This window comes from Streptopelia decaocto (genome assembly GCF_964273445.1).
Source record: "Streptopelia decaocto genome assembly, chromosome: 3".
NCBI lineage: Eukaryota > Metazoa > Chordata > Aves > Columbiformes > Columbidae > Streptopelia > Streptopelia decaocto.
The window spans coordinates 73,387,454-73,408,246 of NC_138656.1; the positions used below are offsets into that span (position 1 = coordinate 73,387,454).

Below are 20,793 nucleotides of genomic sequence, written 5' to 3' on the forward strand. Positions count from 1 at the left end.
AGTAACAGATTGTGGGCAAAGGGTACTGAAGGTTGTAAAGCCAGGTGCGATACTGATACAGCGAGCCTAAAGCTAGGCTCACCTCAGTCCCTCCTGTCATCATTGCTGTTTAATATTCTGTACCCATGGGAATATTAATGTCTCAGTGCACTGCAAGATGTAATTGTCAAATCCGTTGTCATGAAAGGGCAGTGTAGAGGCGGTGAGGGAGGAATCAGTTTTGTTCCTTAAATGTTTTTCTGGCTTTCTAAATAGCACGAGACATTTATTTATTGCTTGATTCACCATAAGACTGTCATTTTTTCAAATACACTTACTTTCAGGTGCTGGATGCCAAACTTTTACAATCAGTCACAGAAACTATAACAGAAAGAAAAATAAAACTGGATAATTACTCACTGGCTAGTGCTAAGAGAGATAAGCTGCTTAGTAATTACATTATAAGGAAGTCCAAATTCACCAATGCCACCTCTCTGACCTTCCCATCAAATCTTGTGGACATATTCCCTCTGGGCTCCTATCTAAAAGTCAGCAGTAAACACAAGTGACATTAGCCAATAAAAAAATCAAACATAGCTAGAAACCAAGGCAGAAACAACTGTTCTTAATTTAAATACAAGCTGCAAATGTTTCTATTTATAGCTACAATTTTTCAAGTCAATTGTATATTTACCCGCTCTAGCTGAATTTTTCCTGTTAAAATTATTTTGAATATTTCATATTACCTTGAAACAAAATTTGAGCTCAAAAAATGCTGACAACAGTCTGTTTTTATCGCTAGCAACACAGTAGAATTAGTGGCAACAGCAGCGTAACAGTAGTGTCTTGTACCGAAACCCCAAATTTCTGTTCATGGACTAAAAGCCAAGTTACAAAGGTTGGCTAATTATGCTTCCCAATTTGCAGCTTCTGAAATCAAAGATCAGAGAAAGGAAATGTATTATGGCAGGATACAGAGGAAAGCTGAGACAGATTTTTAAACCACAAGAAAAATGCGAGGATTTCAAATGTTGTGCTTTAATTGTCAGCACAGGAATTCACGGCTATCTGAAATATGCTGATTTGCAAAGTGTACTTTAAAGTATCAGCTTTGTTTATAGTCTTTTAAAAGTCTCTTCTCTTTTACTATAAGCAGGACTAGTTCCTTATCCACTGCATTACAGTACAAACATAGATTTTAATTTTATTTAGCTTCCACACCTCTCAACTACTATTTCTAATTGTCTCAAACAGTAGCAGATGCGGCTTTAACATATGTGAAGCTCTGCAATCTTTCCAACATTTTCTTTCTAATATTGATGAAATGATAGTTTTCTGCTCTTGAGCTTTAGGCCTTCAATTTACAAAATATCTATATAATTCATAGTTAAGTTAGTGTTGATGGATTTTAACACTGTAAACCCACGCAGGCTATAGTCAAAATTTCTTATTCTGGTTTTCATCTCCTGCTTCCCCAGGATGAATATACTGTAAATCTGACTTACTTGTTGGTTTACTATGTCCCTCAGCAGTTGCAAATAGATGCATTTGTCCTTGTAGGTGTTGACAAAATATTCAAGCTTGAGATCAAACCATGGATGTTTATGCATTATGTCAGTTATTGCTTGGGCCAAAGCAAATCTTTCCTCTGGGTCCAAAGCATGTTGGTAAGCTTCAAAGTTAACATCTAGAAGCTGAAGAGATATTCAGAAGCACATTTAGAAATGTTTGTTCACCCAAATACTCATTCTTTGTTGGGGAGAAATTTCTGAACATGGAGTTTGCTGCCTGTATCAAACCAACAGTGACCTGGCATGGCATCATCTTTCTGGCACAGGATATTACTCGATGCTTCATCGTAAGGCCCAAGGACAGAACATAGAATAAACTGCCCATATGATAAATTTCTTCCAATCTTGCCTAATTAACATGTTTTGTTTTGTTTTTCTACTGAAGCATGGGGATTTTTATCCTGCACATTTTTCCCTTCAAAAAGTAATAAAACAATGTACCTACTACTTTAAACACGCCTACTTCTTTCCACTCTAATCCATTCTCTGTTTCTTTTTCAGCACACACACACTACTTTTGTGTCTATGAAAAACTCTATTTCCTCCAACCTGAAACCTGCAGACTCATACAAGACTCTCCGTTATCTCATTTGGCAATAATTGTCACAGTTACTTTACATTTTTTGGAGCAACTCCAAATTAATTGAAGATGTAATTAAAGATGTATGAAGGGACATGGTCTCTTCAGACTCCTCTACCAAAAATAGCTGTAAAGATTTATTTAAATGAAAATTTTAATTACAAATACCCACAGCTTAGGACAGAAAAAAAAAATGTGCCAAGCATGGCAGCATGTGAACACTCGAGATGACATTGTAGTACTTTTTGGTCAAGTGGCAGTTAGGGGACTGAAAATATGTATAACTAGAGCTTTTGCTTCTGGACAAATTGGTCCTGTCTATATGAAATTATCTACATCTAGCTATTTTACATTGGCACGGAAGTAGAAAAGCATCCATGTTAATTTCCATACTGATACCGAAAAGACTGTGGAAAAGGAAGATGTAGAAGGGCTTAGGAGGTAACTCAATAGCTGAGAATTCAGATTTCAATGGAAACAGGCAAGTTTTCTGATGTAGACCTGCCTGACCTGAACTGTTCTGGAGGAAGTTAAGACACTGCAATAGGCCATAAGCAAATTTTATATTGGCTAAGCTAAGCTGTCTCGGATGCTGGACAAAGGGTTATTGTTTCCTCATTCAGAAAGAACTCTGTCCCAGCTGGAAACCAAGCTAGTGAGACCCACTTTCATTTTATTTCACCTAAAAGTCAAAGACCTCCAGCATCAGCACCTCTATATATTTAATACTACCTAGAGAGTTGGGTTGTGAGAGCAGTTCCAGAATATACTCTTTGATGGTTTTGGAAGAGAATTAGTGTATTGTTGCTGTAGAGGTTTCATTCTTCTCTACTGGGAGTTTTTCTTCCAAAAAGAATGCAAATTTCCTTATACAGAAGGCTCACAATAAAAATAGAAGGTAGACGCACAGAGGTAGCATGATCATACAGCAATGGAAAACAAAGTCTATTGGGATAAGAACAGAAACTTAGTGAACTAGGCAATTAGACAGTATTTTATACAGCTCTATAACACAACGTCCCTCTATGAAAATGGGAGGCTAGCCTTAGGAGATTTCCTAAACTACATCCAACTATTTTAGTTTAAAAGGTTTTCTATTTAAAGCCTCTTCAGTGGTACACAGGAGATTGCCTAACACCCTCTAACATTCCTATTTGAGAGCTGCCCTGTGTTACTTTAGGATTGAAAAAAAAAAAACATTTCAAGCATGTGAAGGCAACTTCAGTGCCATTTCTCCCTGCTTCTGATGTGGACTATCTGCTCCTTTCTGCTTCCTGACACTCACAATGTTGTCCTTGGGACTGGTGAGTCCCACAGACAGAAATACGCTTCCAGGCTCCTCTGGGTCCCTTCCTCTGAACTTCTCTAACCTTCATGTTCCAAGATTGAAGTCTTTGGGAAGAAACCCTGTATGCTTTCATGTGCGATGGCAAAATACGGACACATGATTAGATTCAGAGAGAGGAAGGGGAAGCTTGCAGGATATGCAGTAGCCCTTGTGAATGGAAAATCAATTAAACATTTAATGCACATTTTTAGTGTTTGTTTGTTGTTTGTTTGGTTTTGTTTGTTTGGTTGTTGGGTTTTTTTTTAAACTCTATACTAAATCATAGAATTTTGTGCTCAGATAGACCAACTAACAAAGAAGAAACAAATTTATGATATATATAATCATGTAGAGGTTTTATTAATAAATGGATTCTTTTTTATGCTGTAACATCGAAAATATGTCTCTGTTTCCCTCTGACAAAGGGTGATCCAATGGTGGGCCTAGCCAGCTGCAGGCCGAGTCTCTCCTACCTGACGGTTCATGAAGATGCAATGATTACACTTCTAATGACCAGCATAAAAAGTTCCCTCCACCAGCCCTAGAAAACAGGGAAAGCCAGGACCACAGAAAAAATTTGCATCTTGGACTTCCTGGTGGCCCAGGCTCCTTTGGGCTAGATCTGCTTCTTCCTAGTCTGCATGTGCTCCATTCTCTGGCACAAAAATTAAGGCATAAAACACTGAAGTTTTGCTCTGGAGATTACTTTGTCCTTCACAATTATCCTTCCCAGTTACCCAGTGGTGGGTGACCCTCCCTAAGGCCTTGCCAAAGGGCTTCCAGTCACTGGCACAGCAGCTGCATAGGCTGCCGTCTGACAACAAAAGCATGTCCGCTCCATTTTGCAAAAGCCATTACATGTGATCCTTTGGACCCAACTCACAGTACCCAACAGCTCCAACCCTCTGCACCCAGCCCAGCACCAAGCTCCCAATATCTGAAACCTTTACCACCACCCATGGTTGCTGGCTTTGGCATCTGCATGCATACACAAGGGGAAATGCTGTTGAAAGGGAACCTTATGCAACTTGAAGTGAAATGATTGCAAATCACTGTTTTCAGACAAAGGAAAGCTTCTTTACCTGGCATTTTTTCTTCCAAGGGAGAAGTTTCACAGGTCCAGAGGTCAAGCAGCACAGCAAATCAATCCACAGAGGCATGTGCCCGGCCAAGGATTTTGCTGCTCACAAGTTACATTGTCTAAGAGCACCAAAAAAAAAGGTTGAAAACAAGCATATATCAGTATCAGAAGGATTTCCACATGCTTAGAATCCCAGGGCTTGTGGTAAGTCTTTATTTATAGCACAGGGTCATGGTTTTTGTTTGCCAGGGAACCCAAGGCCAGGAAAAGATTTCAAGTCCCATAACCTACGGAGGGCCCCAGACTATTCCGCAAGGCAAAGAACAAGCACACTGGGCATTTGGCTTAACCATATCTTTTTCATCATCTTATAACAAATATTTCTTGAGGCAAAGTGGACAATGGCTGGAGTTCAAAAGTCCTACCTCAAGGGATGAAGTCAGAGAAAGCACAAGAAAACAGGGGGAGGAAACAGAAGAGAAGCTTAATTTTTCATAGCACCAAATCACGTTGTGATCATCTTTGCCTCTTCACCTTCACTCTCAGATGAAAGAAAAGCAGCACAGTTTACTCAAAGGTAAATTTTACAAAGAGATATAGAAGGGCAAAGTGCGGACCCAGGGGATGGCTTTCTCTTCAGATGGCTTGCTACTAGAAAAGTCAGTCTTCATAATTTAAAAATTACTGTGAAGGAAGGTAAAAAAAACCCACTGCAAATGTTTCTCAGTAGCAGCCTATGATAAATCCTTAAAGAAATCACACTTTTGTTTTCTTGGTTGTGGTAATAACTAAAATAGAGCTAATTTTGACAATCAATGATAAATCAAGTAGAATGAGCCTGAAGTGTTTAGAGCTGCAGAGTTAAAAATCATCCATGGGGTAAACAGAAGATGCTTCAGCAGTTCCTCTACAGCTCCAGACTTTAAGTGTCTTATTTTTCAAAAGCTGAATAAGAGAGTCATTTCAAGTCCATGATCACTAGAGAAGTCAGCACTAAAAGTGTTTGGGTGCATGGCAAAGAAAGAAACCATAATGAGACAGAGCATAAGGAACTAGGACAGGTCATACATGATGTGTACTGTGTGCGGGTGACAATGAAGTGACCTATAAGCACAAGAATGCTATACCAGTCTCATTCAGTAGTTTGCCTCCTCCAGTGACAGAATCAGAGTGGCTGAGGTTGGAAGGGATCTCTGGAGGTCACCTAGACAAACCCCATGCTCCCAAGCAAGGTCACATAGGGTGGAGTGCCCAGGACTGTGTCCAGTCAGATTTTGAATATCTCTACAAACCTCTCAGCAGCCTGTGCCATCATTCAACCACCTTCATGGTAAACAAACAAACAAGCAAACAAACAAAACCAGTTCAGATTTAATTTCATGTGTTTCTGTTTTGCCCAGTGCTTCTGGTCCTATCAGTGGCAACTGCTGAGAAGAGTCTGACTCCCTTTTCCTCATTCCCTCCCACCAGGTATTTATACACACTGATTAGGTCCCTCATGAGCCTTCTCCAGGCAGAACAATCCCAGATCTCTCAGCTTCTCCTCACATGAAAGATGCTCCAGAAACAGCTCAAAAATGACAACCTTTAGGCAACTTCAAAGGAGGTCCTAGCAGGCATTTAAACATTCACAAGTTTGTAAAGGTTTTTGGTCATCTTAATCCTCAGCTCTGCCCTGCATTTTATGTCAGAAGATTCAATTTTAGCGAAGCATACAAAACCATCAAAAACATTATCCTTTTAATACAGAAAGTAATTCCAGTGAGAATATCCAGAGGTATTTTATGCAATTATTTGAATATAATACGTGTTTGTGCAATTTTTTTACTGTTTTCTAATGGTCCTCCCCCATGCTTTTTACTGTTACAAGCTGCTTTCTCCTCACTATTCTAGAAGTACAGCTGTTCTTTATAGAAATCTGTAATACAGTCTGCCTCAACACAGTTTTTACTGTTACAAAACCAAAGGGACAGGAGGAAAAAGGGAAGTCTAAAACATCAAATATTTTGCAGCTTCTTATTTACAACTGAGAATAGCTTAAAAGTGGTGGGAGGTAAATTTAATACTGCAGAAAAGCAATCCAATACTGTAATTAAGACATTCAGAAACAATTAACATTTTTCTTTTCTGACTCTCACTCTGTCCCTTGAAGATGTGCTTGCTCATTATGTTACTTAACTACATCAGTTAATGTCCCTTCTTGTGTTATTTTCCCCTCCAGGATGACTTTGATGTCTGTGACCCTGAATAAGTGCAAAACTGTGACATTGACAACATGTGACAAGCAATTCCACGAGCTCAGTTAGCTCTTTGTAAACACATTCATCCCTTAGCTAACTAGAACGATAAAGAAAGGTCCCAAAAATCCAGTCAGCACTTGGTCTTGCAGAAGTACAGCAAGGAGTCAAGGAGTCATAGGATCAGCCTACCATGAAAACAGTAAAGCAAATTATCACAGGTCTCTTGGACTTGTAGATATCTTACTTTTGTCTTTCTCAATGTACTCATTGGCCACAAGCAGCAGCTGGTTCTCAAGCTCCTTCAGGTCCTCTAAAGCCTCATCATATATTATGTAAATCCCTCGTTGGTCCCATGTGTGAATATATCCACCTTCACTAGTGTAAAAGTTGTCATGGTTTTCCATCTCTGCAGACTCTATGAATTGAGCACTGTGGACCTACACCATAAAAAAGAGGCACAGAGATATAAGGAGTCAGCTCTGCAAGGATTGCAATTCTGCATAATCAACATATCTAAAGGGTGGACTTGGACTAAGAACATGGCATTTTGTCACTAGCAAAGAATAAAAAAAAAAAAAAATATTGTCAAAATATTATTTTTTTACAGGTAACGCCTACACTGTAGCTTAGTTCACATGATCACAGAGTAAGAAAAACAAAATTTCTATTGTGCCTAGTTTTTCCATGAGGCCTATAAATCCACAAAATGCACCAGGAAGGCATCAAAACAAGAAGATCAGTTCTTGAGCTAAGGTAGAAGTTTTTCCCCTTTCTCTAATTTAGCTCAAAGTTGGCAAAAAGTGTCTTAAATTCTGGTAATCAAATAGAAAGGCAACATATTTTTAAAGCCTTGCAAGATTTGGAGATAAGCTCACACACACACACACAGAGACTTGAGTGCTAATTTAAAGGAATGCCCACTGACTGATGTCCCAAATTGCTGTGACATCAGCACTTGTTCAATAGATTAGGTTAACAACGACCTTACTTTAAAAGAAAAAAATCAGCATCTTTAAAAGAGAATCATCTACCTTGGCCATGAGTCACTGGTTAGCTTGGTAACACCCCAGGCAAGAATCCAGTACTGCAGTCAGCAAAAGTGGCGTTAGCTTTCAAAATACTCTGTTTCTTGACTAGGAGTGCCACCAAGGGAATGCATCCGTCTCTAGGTGTATGATGACCGAAGTTAAACTCCCAGTGTCAATAAACACTTGGTACAGGGGTATTGCCATAGAAGCCTCTAAAAATGTTTTTTCTTGCAAGAAAGTAGGAAGTAAATGCAAGCTCCTCATTTTCCACTGTTTTTTTTTTACTATTTCCTGATATGTAATGCACCTTTCTTCTCACTTGAGTGCCAAATAATGATGCACAATGTATTGGGATTTCCACCTTTCACTGGCTCTCCTAACATCTGCCTTTACAAGATCCCAAATGCTACCCAAACTTCACCTGCTAGTACTTGGGCATCTCAAACTCGGTTCAAAGGATGGAAGAAGGGAAAAGGTATTTGCTTCAGTCATGAAAACCTTAGTCAAATTTAAACATACTGGGAAGAACAGCTTGCCAGCTGCACATGTTAGCGTTCAAGGACACATAACCACGGGTGTAGTTATATGCGGTGCTTTATTTCAGCGCTGGGAAACCAGGGGTTCGCACCCAAAGCTGGCTTCGACCACTGATTTGAACTCTACTACATTTATACAGTTCGATTACATACATATTCATTAGAGTTAGAACGTGTATACTGCATATTCATTAGTTTACACAATTATTTCACAATATCAGTTGCAACACCTTGGAACTACCCTAAGCATGCACAGTGTCCTCTGGTGGTCGTTTTGGGAGTCTTCAGGATGAAGTAAGTAGTCTTCATCACCAGTGTACTTTTCACCTTTCATCACAGCACATGCGCACTCTTCACAAAATTATATAAATTCTTGGATGATAGTAAATGTACCTTCTCAGCACATCCTATCTTCTCGAGATAAGATAAGTACTAACTTTTAGTTCTCTAAAATATGAAACTCATATACAACCTGCATAGTTTTTAAGATAAGGTAAGAATCTTGGATACAGTTTACAAAGCAAAATGCAGCTAACCATAACACACAGATCTATGCTGGATTGAATTTCAAAGTTAATGAGGCAGCCCTGCAAAATGTACACCTAATTTGAACATAAAATTGGATCAGCATGGTCAGATACCTTTTTTTTTCTGTTTTTTGATACAGTCTTCTGCACTCTCTGTTCTTTCCTTATTCTTCGGAATGGACTATTTGTTTCACCACTCATAGGGATGGAGTGCAGAATTTGCTAAAGGTTAAATCAAAGCTCTTTATAGCACAATGAAATTCAACTTGATATAGGTAAATAACCGAACAAATACTGGGCTGACTTCACCATAGCAAGGAGAAGGGGGTTTTAGTTGTGTTTTCAAGCAACCTTATGGAAAACATTAATTTAAATATCTCCACTTTCAAGCTCTTAATTTTTTTCCAGTGATCTTTCTCTGTCCTAAAATCTCACTCCTAAAATCTCAGTCAAGAATATTGCATTCTGCAGAAGGGGCATGTGACTACAAAACCGGAGAGTTCTTCCAGAACAAAACCAAAAAGAAATTAAGACTTACTCCCTGTCACGTTTGTTTTGGAAGACATATTTTAAAGAGACTACCCAAGCCTACTAAATACTACTTATGCCTATAAAAAATGTTAATACACAGTTATACATCTATAGCAACAAATAAAGTAAGTGGATATTTATGTGTGATGGGTTTTGCCTGCAGGTTTTGGCTTTCATCCTCTAGTTCTGCTCAGGGTTACTGGGGCTTAACAAATCCCTTTTGGGTTATAAAGCAACGCTTAAGCACCTACAAATGTTTGATCTACTTTCTTCCAAGCTGAATCTCAACATAAAAGATTTTTAATTTAATGTAATGCACTGTTTTGCAGGGCCTTCTGTCATTGAAACTCTTGTCTCTGATGATCTCCATCCCAGGCAGTCTACTAGGGAAGGTACAACACTGCCTCAGAATCTGTTTCGGATACATTGTGTGCTGAGCCACCACACGGGCTCACAGCTCGCAACCTGGAGCGATTTGTAACACAGGTACACCTCCAGTTTTGGGCATAGATTAGATCTTCAAAGTATTTTTAAAATTATGCCATATGCTTCAGGTTTATAGCACTCGCCAAAGAGTACGTTAGATAGGTCTCAAATAGTTTGCCAGTAAAATGGCTCCATTATTATTTCAGTTCTTGATAGACAGTCTGTGCAGTATATGTATAAAAATAAACAAACAAACAAAACCCACCAAAACAACCAACCAAACAAAAAAACCTCCAATAACAATAGAAGCTGTTGTCAAGGAAATACTGTTGCCTCTGCTTCTAAACTTATTACCAAATAAACTGTAATAAGGTTAGTAAATATTTATCTAGGCTTTAGTTGAAGTTCAAGCATATATATCCATATCCATGTATTAGTCCAGGGGAAAGAGAGGCCACTGTGAAATAATGTCTCTCTCATTGCTAGGGGCTCTCTGAAGTGTTTTACAGCTAATGTCCCGATCAGAGAGTGCTTGGGTGGAAGATCAGAGCTTATCTTTGCACCATTTCTTCTACAACAGAAAAAAAGGGCATGAAAATAAATGTGTATTATGCAGAGTTCAGAAAGAGACTTTGTCACAACACCTGCTTCCTGGAAAACTGACACCTCACATTGGAAAGCATAAGTTATTACTTTTTCTGACTTGAAAATTCAAAGATGCTGGACCACCCAGTTCAACATTTCTTTAGAAGGAAATCACAATTTTCTGGTTCCAAGTAGTTTTCAATTTACAAATTTTAATTTATTAGATTTTTAAAGGACAAATGTGGCCATACTAAAGAAACCCCTAAATATACCTTAAAGATATCATTAACTCCATGTCCTCCCGACACATTTTATTTTCAAAGAGGTTTAGATTTTTTCATGTTTAGGGACATAAACTTTTTCCTGTGTGTATTTTGTTGTTGTTGGTTTTGTTTGGTTTTCTTGAGAAGGGGGTTGAAGTCTTAACATAAGCAAAAAACAGGGGCAGAAAGCCTACTTCCTTTTTGGTTATGGCCACAATTCTTCCTTGTTGTACCTTGTCTGTTTGGTTCTACATGTCTCTACAGAAAAAAACAAACAAACAAACAAAATGTTTCCAGTAAGTGAGAAATAAAGGTGAACTCAAAATGATGAAAACCTCCTATTAAAATACTATCCTGCTTCCTCAGGCTTTCTACATGAGAACTTTGGGGTGAGTGTTAGATAGCAGAGCTGCAAGGAAATTCTACAACTCAAAAGACAAAATACTGTACCACATCAAACCACTAATGATATATTGGTTCTGTTCACTACATTTTACAAAAAGTTAGGGAAACCAAAGTTTGATAAGCCTTAGGAATTTAATTTGGAATTATTTTTTTTCAATCTGTGAAGTTAAGTGTTTGAATTATATCACTTCAGCGACATGCCCTCATCCAACAACTAAGAACACTAAGTCCTACAGTCTACCTAAATCTAAATAATACATTTTAGGAGTCATTAGAAGTTACTTAAACAAGCATTTCCATAAATTGCAAACTGCCTCAGATTTCTCAGGAACATTGACTCTGTGTGATAATCCTGCACTAACAAAGGTCCTAGTTTAAGCACAGCCAGAAGCACCAGTCTAAGTAAATGTTTGTCTGGCAGGCAGTGTTGACATTATACTTCTATGTGACTGAAGATTCTCTGATGTTTGCTACAGATTGCTTGTAGATACAGGTATTCAGTCTCTTAAAGGAAGACACATGGTCCTGAGGAACAAGCTACACTGAACCCCTCAGAGGATTCTGCCATTTACCGCAACATAGCTTGTGTGGAAGAGAGACCTGGATGAGGTACTCCTGTTGACACACATGTTTTGGAAGACTGAAGGCTGGGTGGTAACTTACCTTGTAGTCAGCTGGTGTGTAGTGAATATGCAGCTGTGAACTCATGCCACCAAAACCATCAGTGTCTCCTTTGGCAGCACTGACACAGGAGGTGTCTTCTGCACTGCAAATAGGTGACCAGCCTTGAAGGAGAGGCTGGTGGTACTGGTGGTCAGGTTTCTCTCCTGACTGCTTCAGAGAGAGTAGTTGAGGATCCCCAGGCACACTTGCTGAAACAAACCGGAGCAAGTACAGAGTTACATTTTCAGTTGGATGACAGCCTCCCTCTGATCTCTGCATTTTTCATGTCGAGTTTCTTTACCTGTAGCTCCCAGAGTCTCAGGTGATGTAAGAAAAGAAGGGACAAGTAGGCCCTCCTCCTCACCACATGTTCCCTGGGAGCAGTCGCCGTGCCTTCTTCTAATCCTAGCAGTCACAAGGTGCCTGTATAACTATACTTTTTTCCAGACAGGAAAAAAGTAATTACATTTTTGTTACTCAAGGAGATTTCTAAATGTTTCTAGACAGTTTTGCTATGTCTATTGTCTCAGAGAAGGCCGCTGCTGCCTACGGGACTACCTGTCATGGAAACCTGCAGTATGGAATTATGGAAGAGGATGGCACTATTGCTTCTGTCAGAGAAACAGTGGGTCGATATAATTTATTTTCCTTCTTTTGTATTTTAATAAATATATACATACATATATATATATAAACATTTTTTCACTCTTTCATTCTTCTTTCTAAAGGATGCCAGAGGCTTACCAGAGCTCATATTTCCTACATCCTCCCCAGTGTGATCCACAGCTGTGTAATCATCCTCGGTAGTTAGTTCCTAGTTTCAACACACATAGTTAAAAATTGGTGTGGTAAGCATGCATATGATTTCTGTCAGCTTTATGCATAGACTTTATCATAACAGAAGGAAAAGGAAAGGAAGTGCCATACTGGCTGGAAATCATAATCCAGCCAACAGTGAAATTATCATAACGTATAACTCCACAATATTTAATTGCTTTCCAATCCCAAGTATTTTATCCTTTTAAAGTCCCTGGGCTGTATGAAAGAGCTATCCCCATTTCAAAAACAAGACTGTGGCAAGGGTCAGATCGAGGAACATTTCCAAAGAAATTCAGAACATCTGTTTCATGAAAACCTGAACCCAGCTATGGCCACTGAAATGTCTGACCTCTTTCTCCATCCTTTTTCCTCCTGCCATAAAAGAAAAACTGATTTCTGGCCTCCAGCAGATAATAGGCTGAGAGTGGGGCAAAACCATAGTGTGGAGACAAACAAATAACATCAAAATAGGCTGTGGAAAAGTTTGACAGTGATGTATACACAACACACCTCACACAAGCATATATTAAATGCTCTAGCTAACATTCTGTAAAATTAAATTCAAAACTTGATTTCTGTTGTTGGGTTTTTTTTTTTGTTGTGGTTTTTATTTTCCTTCACTCTTTCCCAGCATGCTCAACAATGTAGTACAAAGAGTAGCAGAAAAGCAGCAAGCAAGAGAACAGCTAAACCTACCTTGTTACCAACTCCATCAAGGCCTTCTCACACGCATCACTAGTTAATCCACCAACATCAGTGAAACTAAATTGGCATTAGTACCAATGTAAATGATAAGATCATTATGAGTCACACAGTATTTTTTAATTGTGGTAGATTATGGACAGTGATTTACTAGGCATTATCTAATTAATTTCTTCAGACTATCAAGTATATAAGAAAAATTTGTCCTCTTAACCCACTTCCCTAGCTCAATTTATTTTACTGCTTCATTTCAATTTGGATGGCAGAAGTTGGAATTCTTTTCACTGTGTGAAGGGTTTTATAGTATTGATTTTGGTGCTTTTTTTTTTTTTTTTTTCTGATTAGAGAAAATCCTATTAATGTATCTTTACAAATTGGTACTTGTCAAATTTATCCTGCTCAGCATGATACATCCTAACAAAGGTACACAGAAGTGACACAGATAACTCAGGACTATGTTGGCTGTTCCATGAATTTCCAAGTTGACATGAAGATATTGCCTCCAAAAATTCCTTCAAGCCAAACAAATCTGGATAAACTGTCATAACCCTTGCAATGACAGATTATCTGTTATTTGATTTTCCTATCCTTACCTTATTCCCAGGTATGATCATCCTTACTAATTCTGCCCTCATTGACTCCAAAATGTCTTACATTTTAGAAAAACTAGGTCCTTCAATCTCTATTCCTTAAAATAATGTGAGGTTGAATAGAATTAAAATACATTTTCCTGAATCAACAGCACTAATTGTACATCTCTATCAAATATCACAATAACTATTTGGACATGGGACAAAGCATTTGCACTTAAAATTTTCACTTTGAAAAGATACAGACAATGCTGTCTGAAATATGCCAGTTAAATTAGGAAAAAAATGTGATGGCACATTTATAGGTAGCAGCTGAATATTTATTATAAAATACTGATAGTGGACAGTGTTTTTTTGTGGAGGATCTAATCCTAGCTTTGCTATACCATCATGACTAGACTAATTTCAAAATTAGGTTTTTAACTAAACTGATGTTGCTGAGATCAGTCACATCTCCTGCATTGCCCCCAAACAGGTACTTTTTCCCAACCCAGTCATGGACTCAGTGCACTTGACAGAAGATGTACAATGCAATTATGTTTTCTTTCTATTTTTTTCCAGTTAATCATCATGCAGCTTGCATGAGTCAACCTTTTTTTTTTTTTTTTGTCCCACTGAAGTTTTCCTTAAGTAATAAAATATTTCCTGGTCAAGGTCAGCCTGAGGTAGGAAGAACTGTATGTTTTTACATGTGGGAGGTTCTCCTGACAGAAAAATGTGGGTTTATTTTTTAACACAGAGTTGGTATCAGGCTTGGGGCCAACTAACCAGCAGGAAAGATGGAATGGGGAGAGACTCATTGTCTGTCTCGCTTTGTTCCCTGCTCCTGTATCACTCACTGCCCTGCTTGGTCCTGGCCAAGAGCAAGGCTGCAACACCTTCTCATTAACACTGGGGCTGCATGTAGCCCCAGTAGCTGAGACTTTTGCTCTTTAAAAAACAACAGCAGGGCAAGGAGATTGTTCAGTTCTCTCTTCTCTTGCCACCAGACCCCACGGTTGCGGGCAGGTGGACACGGACAGAGGGAGCCAAATGAAGCATCGGGCTGCAGATAAAGGAACTTGTGAGGTGTAACAGTTCTGTGCATAGTGCTTTCATACTCAAACCAGCAGCTGTGAAAAACTTCTGAGTCAGAAGGACAATAAAGAAATAGGTCATGAAAGTCTGTCTTCATCAAAGGGATACCTTCAAGTTCAGAGGATTAGTCACAGAGCTTGCCACATAAGGCATGTCACAGTTACTACAAATTCCCCAGATACCAGAGAGATAGGTCTTGTTTCTCATTCACTACCCTTCCAGTTAGCCCATTTGTGGGTTTTTTTCCCCCCTCTCTAAAACCTGAAGATCTCACAGCTTTGGTGAGGCCATGCCCACAAATGCCACTTCCCTCTTGGGAGGAAGAATTTGCTCTCACACCTGCCCCTGCACAGCGCAGGCATCAGCTCTCAGGTTCACAGGTGCTCAGCTACTGGATGGCCTCCACCATCCCTTCTCCCCTCTCCTCCCTACACACATACTCACCCATTCCCTAATACCATACTCTCCAGTAAATACTAGGGCACACTTCTACTTCTTGTGGCCAAATTCACAGCCCAGCTCCACCACAGGCATGTACGCATGTTGTTTTTAGGCAGATGCAATCTCATACTGCTCATGCCAAGACTGGACTGGTGGCTGCACAGCAGCTAGTGAGCCCCAAGGAGGAGAGGACATCATGTGTGCTGCTTGGCAATGCAACCATACATCGCAGCTGGGCAGGTCCTGCTTAGCTGCAACAGCAGGAGACCAAATTTTTAAAAAGGGGAATGCTGGTGTCCAAACAGAAGATCTGTTAAACAGCCCTCTATCAGAGCTGACAAACACTTGCTAGACATGTTAATTGACCATTATTCATCATTCTCCCTGCTGAGGACCTGGTGGAGTTCAGTGCTGGCATAGATCTCCCAGACATGATCGTAGCTCTGCCATCCTGAGGCACGAGCAAAAGTGGCAGAACTTGACTTTGCAGGATGTGGCCTGAACACTGCTGCTGCATGTTCCTGGAGACCTTCCATCACCCTCTCTATGTCTGAGACCTTGTTTCAGACCACATCAAAAACAAACAAAAGATTCACAAGGTTAAGAAGTCAGCATGCCAGCCCGTATCCCGCGGGGAGTCAGGGTCAATTCAGAGCATCTAGTGAGGGAGCCTCTGCAGCACCACTCCTCATTGCCTCCCCTGTATTTGGGAAAGTTGTCTGCTGCACCCTCTCCAAGGTGAAAATGTAGAAATGGTTTTGCCTGTCAGAGCATATGGAGGCCATGCATTGAATAAGAAAGAATACAAAAGCACTTTTTTTTCTAACTGAGATTTATGGAGGGGAGGGCCTACTGGGTAACTCCACCTCTCCTATCAACTCTCTCCCATAAGGAGTATTTGGTGAATGTATCATATTTGATGAGTGAGTCACTACAGAAAAAACAAGGAGAACGATCATTTTTTCATTGTCCCAGTGAGCTGCAAAGCCATTTTTACTTTTGTTAGTGGTGATGACAGCTTTTGCCCAAGCTTTCCTGAAAAATTACATGCTGTGGCAAGATTTGAAAGAAAGGTTTATTTCTGAAATATCTGGCATGGAGAAAAGGTCTGAAAACAGGGAGCATAAAAGAAAGCTTATTTCAGTCCTAAATTTAAAAAAAAAAAAAAAAACCCACAACAAAAAAATCCCCAAACAAACATAAATGGCTAATCTTTCTAAGAGTAACATTAAAATCAAATCCATTCAATTATTTAAAATACTGTAAAGCCAACATCAGCTGCAAAGTCTACAGATTCACTTTCTGATTTCTGCAATGTAAAGAGTTCTCTCTCTCAAATGCTTTGGGAGACCCATGAAAGTAAATAATGAATGTTAAATGAGAGCCAGGGAGACTAAATATATACAAAGTACTGCCAAAAAACAGGTTAAACAAAATTAAAAGTAATACAAAAGTAATTTTTAAAAAACACATCTGCTTTTGCAGCATGTTTTTTTAATTGCCACTTGTATCAGAAGTATAATTTGAAGAACCTCGTCACGCTTTAACAATTATTTGCCTCAGTAAAATTCTGTTGATATGAATTCTAGCAAAGCATTGATAGGAATTCTAATGGGATTAAGATCAGGAGTTTTGTAGGACAGTTCTTTATCACCTGCTTTGAACAAAGATGCTGAAAAGTCAAAACAAATGGAATCTTGCTTAACACGGGATGAAAAAATATTATTAAAAAGGGGAGAAGGGCAGGGGAGCAAGCAGCCTTTAATAAAACCTCAAACTCTATGGAAATTATTTTTCCGTTCATTTCCCAAGCATTTTCTTCATTCACTTTCTTACTGGTTGGGAGTCAACAACTTTTGATCAGTTACTGCTTCTCTATTAAACACAATTACCATCCAGCATTCCACTGCCAAGCACCTTTGTTCCCTTAGAGTTATATTTACTTTTAAGCTTATAAGACACTGAAACACAAAACCAGAAGTCAGGCATTGGGAAGAGGCTTGGGGAAGGTGAGCAGGGTAGGAACCAGGAGCCTCCATTTTCCCTTTCCCAAGCCACCAGATAGTTTGCTCCAGCAGAGACATTCTCCTGCCTTTACCCCAAGAGAAGGTGCTTTCTGGGGGTCCCTGTTGCCATTTCACTGAGGTCAGCTTCAGGTGTAGGTGAAGCAAGTAACTGCCTGAAGAGGAGGATACAGGAGGCTGATGGGATCCTAAGCAATCCTGAGGTGTTTGGGCAGCAGAGCAGGTACCATCCCCGCATGAGGTTCATGGCTACAGCACCAAGGGCTCTGCTTTACTGAGCCAGTATTGCCTGCTTCTGTGCATTTTCATGTTGCTTTGGTTGCTCTTTTGATGCCCTCTCCCCTGTCCTGCCCCATGCCATGCACAGCCCCCATGCAGATGGAAAGCCTCCTCGTCCCCTCTCCAGCTGGTGCCCTGCAAGGGTCCCAAATCAAGGCTTGCCCACAACTCAAACACACACAGAACACCATCTGGGGTCTGTGAGAAGCCCACCACCCCCTTTCTAGACAGCAGAAGATCTTCAAACCTGAGGACAGAGATATTTGGATGGACTGCAGCAGTGGTTCCTTGGGGAGAGAAGACCGAGGAGCCCAGTAACATTTCAGGGCAGTAATCTCATTCTCTGATTGCCAGATAAGTTTTGATGGCTAAGATGTTTATAAAGATCCAGTCCTATAGCAGCAGTTCACCATCTTAATTGCATTAGTTCTCCTTATCCTTGAGAGGCAGAGAACTCCCTTTAAATCATTTTCACAGATGAGGATACAAGACCTGCTGCAATTTCTCTGGAAAAATGTGGCAAGACCCCAGTACACCTGACCAGCCTACCACATGCTGCAGTTCACCCGAGCATCTGCAGCAGGAGGGAATATGCAGAGCTTACTGGGAATGTGTGCAAGTCAGCCCTGCAGGGTACATTCAGTGAATAAGATGCAATTAGGACAAATGAATACTGGTCTTCACAGATGACCACCATTAGCAAGACAATGATGTGAGGTGGTAGGGGTGCCCCAGGCTCATTTGGGATGCAAAGCAGGCCTGATCTGTAAATGCACATTGCCATTTTTCCAGGGAGTCTGGATGGCAGCAGCCTAGACAGAGCTGTCCTGCAGGACATCCTCGAAATGGCCAAAAATGGCAATATATCACCAGATTCAAGAGAACCTGTAAAGCTTGCACCAAAATAGAGACACACAGTAACCTCTCCCTGGGGCACAGGCAATCTGTACATTGTGCCCTACCAAGTTTTAGACTTGCACCTCACTATTGGAGCATCCCTCCTTGTCGTCTGAGTACAGGTCAGAACCTTGATCACATTCCGGGAAAAAACCAATCCCTTTGACACAAGTTCCAAGGCTGATTTTGACCTGACTTAGGTGAACTTCAGAGCTTTTGAATATTTATGCAAGTGTTCAAGTTGCCTTTTAAAACCACTGAACTGAGAAAGAGGGGAAAAAATATCTCTATAGCACCTTAGTAGTGGGTATTTAATGAATTTGAGCATATGCACACGATACATAAACCTGAGGCAACCTTTCTTTAGACATTTCAATTTCCCTGGAAGTGTCCAATAAATAAATTAAAATAACTTTGAATTAAAACACTTTAAGTTATATTATCTCTACCAATTTTGAATGAAGGTTCATCAGCCTATCCACTTATTTTCATTGTTTCAGTTTTATCAAAAGCTTTTGTTGCCAGGCGTCTACTTTAGGCATAATCTGTTTGACATAAAAGTAACCACAAAACTTTTGAATATTGCTACACGTTTTTTTGTATATGAAGCAATACTTAGTAACGGAAGTGCAATACATTTACTTTTTATTTTCAACAGACATGAAAAGGGGCTCTCAACTATACAGAAATACAGGAGTTTGATAAGGCCTGAATTATTAAAAAATCATCACTCTATTTGTCAAAACAAACATTTTAGACTTTAATTCCTGAAATGTATCTCAGTACATCCTGAACACTGGTTAGGAACTAACACAACTGAAAAAGGAAAGTTCCTCATGATTACTTTTAAAAAAGGGATCCAGTTGTCTCTCTTTTTCAAAGCCCTGGCTGGATGTAGCACGGACCAGTTCTCCAACCTGGAAACCTCTGTGTCATAAACTGGAAATGTTCTCATTGTCTGCTGTTTTACAGAAAATTCTTATAAATTTTTGCACAGCCTATAGCATAAAAGGACATGGTACTGTTATATATTTCCCAAGCTGGATATTAAATTCTATAGCAAAGTAACACTGCGTATTATCAGCTGAAAAAAAAAAATAAATGAATACATGGAGTGACGAAATGACAAAGGAGACATCCTGGTTCAGTGTTTTCTTTCCTTTTCAGCAAACACAATGAAACTACCAGCTGTTAACTCTGGAGCTTCCAAAAAGAACACCAAGATTTTAAAAAACACTGTTCTTCAAGTCAAAGCCACAGGCACATTTATTACCACTGGCTTCAGCAGAAATAGCGTTAACCTGGAAGATGTTCTTTGATAACCTTGTTCAAGAATGCACAAGCCTCTGCCAGCCTTCAATGAAGGTAATTTACATCATTGCCCAGTTGCATAAACTCTTCTGCCCGTGCTTATCTCGGATAGTTGGGTGAGTTCAGCTGGACTAGTCAAATGTTAATTTGATGAGAGACTTACAGACCAGTTTATGGAACCAGACCTTTGTCCTTTTCAACTGTTCCTCTTGTTCTCATACAAGGCACGATTTGTGAGGCAAGCTATGTCTTTAAAAGCAGTCTGTTATTTCTGTTTAAACGTTACGCATCTCTTTGGGACCCTGGAGACAGGGTGGAGATTTTGGATTGGATTTGCCTTTTGAACGACAGAAAAGACAAAAACCAGAGTTTTCCTGTGGGTAATCCCTAAGTGGCCGAGGTTTGGTGAGGTCCTGGGTGATGGTGGGTCACGGCCGACCTCTAGTGGAAGCACTACAGCTCGGGGAGTCACCAAACGGGCAGGAAGACTCGAGAAAAGCACACAAAAAGCACGAGTGAGAGCTGGGAGAACAAAGGTACGGACTCAGAACTGTGATGCTAGAAATACAAACATCAGCAGTTACTACAGGGAGGGGGAACAAGCTGGGCCTTTCTGCTGCTTCCTGTCAAGAGCAAAAATGCCCATAATCTTGTTTTTCTATGATGTAAAACAGTGATTTGTAATAAATGGAACTTTCTTCCATACTTTTATACTTTTAAGGACCTTTTTTTTTTTTAGTATTGAGAAGTGCATTTCGGTTACCAGGAAAAAGAGCTCCATCTCGTCACCTGAGTTCTCAAGATCCTTAAGGTTATAGTTAATAACTAACAAAGTGAGAAAGCAGAAGCTGGAGCTGAGGTTTCAGCTCTTAAGTTGCAGTGCTGTGATGGGGCAAAGTGAATCCACTGTC

General features: G+C 39.7%; 1 protein-coding gene across 1 annotated transcript in view; it reads right to left on the bottom strand.

Annotated features, from left to right (window-relative positions):
* Positions 1-7,818, bottom strand: part of LOC309438051 (uncharacterized protein) — a gene marked incomplete at its 5' end in the record, with an annotated part of 60,963 nt that extends 53,145 nt beyond the window's left edge. Inside the window, 2 exons of the mRNA XM_082048959.1 lie at positions 7,023-7,215; positions 7,810-7,818. Coding sequence (XP_081905085.1) covers positions 7,023-7,215; positions 7,810-7,818 — 202 coding nt within the window. The remainder of the gene's footprint in view (positions 1-7,022; positions 7,216-7,809) is intronic.
* Between the last annotated feature and the right edge of the window lie 12,975 nt (positions 7,819-20,793).